Source organism: Bidens hawaiensis, unplaced genomic scaffold (genome assembly GCF_021521415.1).
Source record: "Bidens hawaiensis isolate Kalapana, Puna unplaced genomic scaffold, B.hawaiensis_p1.1 tig00004595_1, whole genome shotgun sequence".
In the NCBI taxonomy this organism is placed as follows: Eukaryota; Viridiplantae; Streptophyta; class Magnoliopsida; order Asterales; family Asteraceae; genus Bidens; species Bidens hawaiensis.
Window position 1 is genome coordinate 1,059,786 of NW_027491279.1, and position 5,343 is coordinate 1,065,128.

At 28.7% G+C, this 5,343-nt stretch overlaps 1 protein-coding gene across 1 annotated transcript; it reads right to left on the reverse strand.

Moving 5' to 3' along the window:
• Nucleotides 1-1,834: 1,834 nt before the first annotated feature.
• LOC143627059 (replication protein A 70 kDa DNA-binding subunit B-like) lies at nucleotides 1,835-4,406 on the reverse strand. Its single transcript, XM_077096958.1, has 11 exons — nucleotides 4,386-4,406; nucleotides 4,051-4,318; nucleotides 3,861-3,960; nucleotides 3,656-3,780; nucleotides 3,505-3,589; nucleotides 3,079-3,211; nucleotides 2,789-3,000; nucleotides 2,587-2,707; nucleotides 2,302-2,481; nucleotides 2,148-2,216; nucleotides 1,835-2,056 (listed from the first exon to the last, which is right to left on the reverse strand). Exons 1-11 carry the CDS (start codon nucleotides 4,404-4,406, stop codon nucleotides 1,835-1,837), a joined length of 1,536 nt encoding a protein of 511 aa, XP_076953073.1.
• Nucleotides 4,407-5,343: the final 937 nt, after the last annotated feature.

The window sequence follows — 5,343 nt, forward strand, 5'->3', positions numbered from 1 at the left end:
TCTTTGTTTTGTTATAGCATATGCATGCAATCATACGGAAGCATAAAATCAATAAAAAAGCCTTTTTTTATATAGGTAACATATGGGTATTTTAGTGACATGAGGACTTAAATATTTCCTCTTCTAATTTAGGTCTAGAGTGTTATTTGTGCAAAAACACTACGCACACGAGATATGTAGGAATGCGTGTTTGTTTTATAACTTTTATTTTTAGATATCAGATATATGATCAAAGAAAAGAAATAGAATATTATTATTAACATGTATCAATTAGAAAAAATATAATAAAATTCTAATTTGTCTTGTAACATATTAAATTTGTTATGTGAAATTGCATATATTTATAGGATTATTCGTCCGAATAGACTCACATCATTAACCACTTACAACGATGAAAAGTTATCACAACTCTAAATGCCTAACAAATAATTATATGCATATATACGACAACTGAATATAGTTGTTTTTGAAGCATAACGTAGTGTTATAATGGTCTATGGTGTGCCCTTGATTGGTGTAAAAGCCAAGAAAATAAGAGCAACCAAGATTACAACCGGAATCAAGAGGAGCAGTTGCGGTGGCAATACCAACGGTAGAACAACCAACATGAATGCCTAACTTATTTAATGTATAAAGTATTTATTATGAAATATAACATTTTACTAAATAAAAATAAAAGAGTAATGAATTAGTTACTTGAATGACGAACTTTGGTGTAGTACTATGATAAAATATCACACCCGGTAGAGAAGAGCTTTGTGGAACACTCTGTGTAGAGAAAAGCTTTGTGGAACACTTTGTTTATTAAAGAATATAAAGCAAGGGCAAACAGTTTACATATATATGCTATTTAAAGTTGAAATTAGTTAGGTAAACTTTTCCATATAGGCTTACGTTAGGTAACAAAATTAATTGATATAACAAACATATTCTTTTATGTTAACAAAAATAGATTAAATTTAAAAGTTAAAAATCAATCTATGCCCATGATTTACGTTAGTAAATTTTGTCCTTAATTAAAACAATTATAAATTGGGGTAAATATATATTTATATAAGTCAAAAGTTAACATAGATAATGGATTGAGCATAAACCAGTCAACCTAAAAAAGTATATATTTAAAATAAATTTACCTAATTAAAGAATTATTGAATGGGCGTATATTAGTCCGAATCTTTAGCTGCAGGAGTATTGAATTTTCGTCATCATAAATTTAAATTTAATGTCTATACGAAAAAAATTCTGTATTATATTGTTTTTGAATGTCTATTTTTTTAAGTTTTTCGTGTCTCATGTTATAAAAAAAATTCTCTTTTTAAAAATCCAGACTTAACAGAGTAATTTGATTGAGTATAAAAATAGAATTTTTGTCATCATAAATATAAATTTGATGACTTCAATGAAAAAGTAATATCCATGTAGGTAGTTTTTTGTAGAAATATAAATTTTGTTAAAGTTTTTCGTATTTTATCTTAATTTTGCATGTAGGTACTTTAAAGTCATACATATACCTACTAATGTAGAATTGTATTTTAATGAAAAAATTAATTAATAGTAATTGGAATATTTTTTGTTGTAATTATACTTTAAGGAATTGAAATATTATTTGTCTATAATATTAATTTGAAGTTTTGCAAAACATATGTACCACATAAAAACATAGCAATAACCAATCATAAAATTTTTTCAAAAAAAGGAATCTCCATGTAGTCAAACAAAAAGAAAAATCCCCAACACAATCAAAACAGAAAATATAAAGAAACATAGTCTCAGCAAACCATGCAAAAAAAGACAATAAAAAGGAAAGTTTTTTAAATTAAATAGGAACCGACTACTACTTCTCGGTTTTAGGAATCAACAGCGTCTCATTCCAATTTGCATCACGCAAATCCTTTGTGTGAATCTTCTGTTGTTTAGTTGATGACAGAGCGGATGACTCGTCAACGTCGTATACATCTTCAAGATTACGCTTCAAATCAACACTGGCAGCCGTGCCCATACTTTCATTGCTATTGGAAATCGGGGTGCCATTGTCAGCGGTACATGAAATAGAATCCTATATAATAAAAAAGTCAGGAATTATAAGTTCAATATAGTTAGTTTGATTTAAGTAGATAGCGAAAACATAAGTAAAAATAGTAGATAACCTTCAAAGAAACATCCGTCTGTAATGGCAACTCTGAGTTACTTGGGTTCACCGAATCAGAATCTTCAACCTTCATTTTGTATGTAAACTCACATGCTTTACATGTACAGTTTTGACTGGTTTATTATATATAAATGAAGAAATTAACAAATTACCTGATTATTATAGAAATTCTTTTCGAGCTTTGAAATAATGTTTAGATCTTCAGTCAGTTTTGTAATGGAAAAATACTCAGCATTGTTATCAAGATTATAGTTCTTGATCTCGATCCTAAAGGCGAACTTTCTTTCTAATAAAACGTTGAAGGTAGCAGGAAGAGTTAAAAATTCAGCCGACTGTGAAAAGCATCAAATGTTTTAATTTCAAATATAAAAAGTTATAGAATTTCACTATTATAGTAATGTTATTATAAAACGATTCAAAAAAGACAAAAAGTTTACTTGTTCCTGTTCGTCCAGCACGTCTTTAGCAATTCGTCCTATAAGCTTGTTAGCCTCCCGCTCAAACATTGTAAGAGTCACAGTCCCTGTGCAATCCTGGACTCGTATGGGGATCTTGTATCTTAAAAATATGATTAAAATAAATTAAAAAGATAAAGCATGGTTAATATTGTAAAAAAAAAAAGTTAAAAGATTTGAGAACCTAATCATAGGAGATGATACAATAGTCTGAGTGCAATTGTCATTGAGACATTTGTACTGCTTCGCCACTTCAAAATCGGCTGGATTCTCTCCCTTATCAATTCTGACGGTTGTGGTTTCAACTCCATTTTTACATAAATCACAACTACGATAATTCCATGATTTCTCAATGCATAGAGCTTTGATCTTACCAACAACAATAAGGGATTTAACCTATCCAGAAATAAGAGAATTATAATAATGATATTTCAATGAATCTAAAAACAAAAAATTTAAAAAACAATGACATACCTCTTTGATTTCGTTAATTTCACGAATGTTGATGAAATCAATATCATTAAGAAATTCGTCTTCCAGTGACGAGACCATAGAGGTACCAACGGACCGATGAGAGGATGTTTCTTCACCAATGTTAGACAGGAAACTGGTGTGATGAAACATTATTTGTTATAATGAGTAGGTAACTTTTAATAAAAAAATCAAGACTTGTGGATGGTCTATTTTCATGTGTTACCGTGTTTTGATAATAGCTTTTATCAAAACAGAATCAATTTTTAAATAATACTATTACAATTGTACGATCACAAATTTGGTATGGAAGAATGGGCTCTACAGATTATATTTTTAAATTATAGCATTACAATAATAGTATTACCATTAGAAAGTAAAGGTAAATATAAATGGTAATTATTTTAAACATATATAATAACAATGTACCTTTTCTTAAATTCTAGGATTTCATCAATTGGTGAATTCATAAACAACCGCGTCGCATCATAAACATTAGAAACAGTCCTGTTATCTGTAATAACATAAATTCGTTAGTTATTTAAAGTACAATGAAATAATGACATGATTTTTTACTTACGTCCGTATATATGCAGATTTCCGAATTGAAGAATTAGGAAAACATGAGCCTGTTGCTTATTTTCCATGTAGTTCAACATTTGCTGACAATATTCCTCCCACAAGGTTAATATGATGTGTCTACCTCTGTAAGATTGTTGATATGGATAACATAAATATAGTTAAGTGCAAATGAATAAAAAAAAAGTAAAATTTGAGTTGCTTACTCCAGATCTTCTAATTTGATCTCCATCTTGATTGCTTCTTTGCCACCTCTTACCGGTTTCTTCTCCACCTCATAGCATTTGTAAACATATCCAATAATATCTAGTGTGAAATAAAGTTAGAGCGTTAAGAGTTTTAATGTGTGTTAAACAATTAAGAGTAAATAATAAATAAAATAATACGGTATCTAACCGAGTCTAGTGTACTGAGGTAGAGGGTCTTTTAAAATGGAACCAAAATTGGTGAATTCAAAACCATACTTGGAGCCTTTGAAGGTGGTGCATTTTTTTAGGTCTGTTTGCCAACGGAAAGAAATTTTCTGGCCATTGTCCACATGCTTGATTTTTGCGTCATTGTCGGCCTGTGTGGGCCTAAAAATGAAGTAGCACTCATTCTCTCGGAGATGTTCTTCAAACTTAGGAAAGTAAGTTTTGAACACGCTTGCCTGCATCTTTGTTCCCTGAAAATTTATGTAGTTGAGAGTGCTGAATATTATAAAAAGAAAAAAAAATTTGGTAAATATTTACCTCCTCATCCATTATAATCATTTCAATCGACCAAATTTTCGTTAGGGTTCTTGTTGTTTGGTTTTTTCCATAGTCTAACAACTCGAACTTTGATTGTATAGTTTGTCTTGGTAGCATCAAGTTCCCTAAGTTTGATCAAATTTTTTGGCTCCATGTTTCTGTGTATTAGAGACATTGTTAAAAAAAGGTGTTGTATTTCGTAAGTAATAAGATATATAAATTAAAGGGAGAGAACAATTGAATTACCATGGCAGTTAGATCGACTTCGATGGTGATGAGGGTGGATTGTTATTAAAGAATATATAGCAAATGCAAACAGAATAATTTGATATATATGGCAAACATATTATTTTTATGTTAACAAAAATAGAAGAAATATAAAAGTTAATAACCAATCTGGGCCCTTGATTTTCCTTAGTTATTATTTTCCGTAATTAAAAGTATTAGAAATGTGTTAAATACAAAGCATAGTCAAACAGAATATTTTCATATATATGCCAAACAGTTTACATATATATGTTATTTAAAGTTGAAATTAGTTAGTTAAACGTTTTCATATAGGCTTACGTAAGGTATCAAAATTATTCTGTCACATGATTTTATTTAGTTATTCCTTTTATGTTAACAAAAATACATTAAATTTAAAAGTTATAAATTAATCAGTGCCCATGATTTACGTTAGTAAATTTTGACCTTAATTAAAGCAATTATAAATTGGGGTAAATATATATTCATATAAGTCAAAAGTTAACATAGATAATGGATTGAGCATAAATCAGTCAACCTAAAAAATTATATATTTAATATAAATTTACCTAATTAAAGAATTATTGAATGAGCGTATATTAGTCTGAATTTTAAGTTGCATAAGTATTCAATTTTCGTCATGATTAATATAAATTTAATGTCTTTACGAAAAAAAATGTGTATTATAATTTATTTGAATGTCTATTTTTTT

Bases quoted from the DNA above. Each gene is read 5' to 3' on its own strand.
- LOC143627059 (XM_077096958.1), bottom strand. From the start codon at position 4,406: ATGATTATAATGGATGAGGAG. The intron at 3,212-3,504 runs GTACATTGTTAT...TCATCACACCAG, and splicing joins ATCCTAGAATTTAAGAAAAG to TTTCCTGTCTAACATTGGTG. The intron at 2,482-2,586 runs GTAAACTTTTTG...TGCTTTTCACAG, and splicing joins TGCTGGACGAACAGGAACAA to TCGGCTGAATTTTTAACTCT.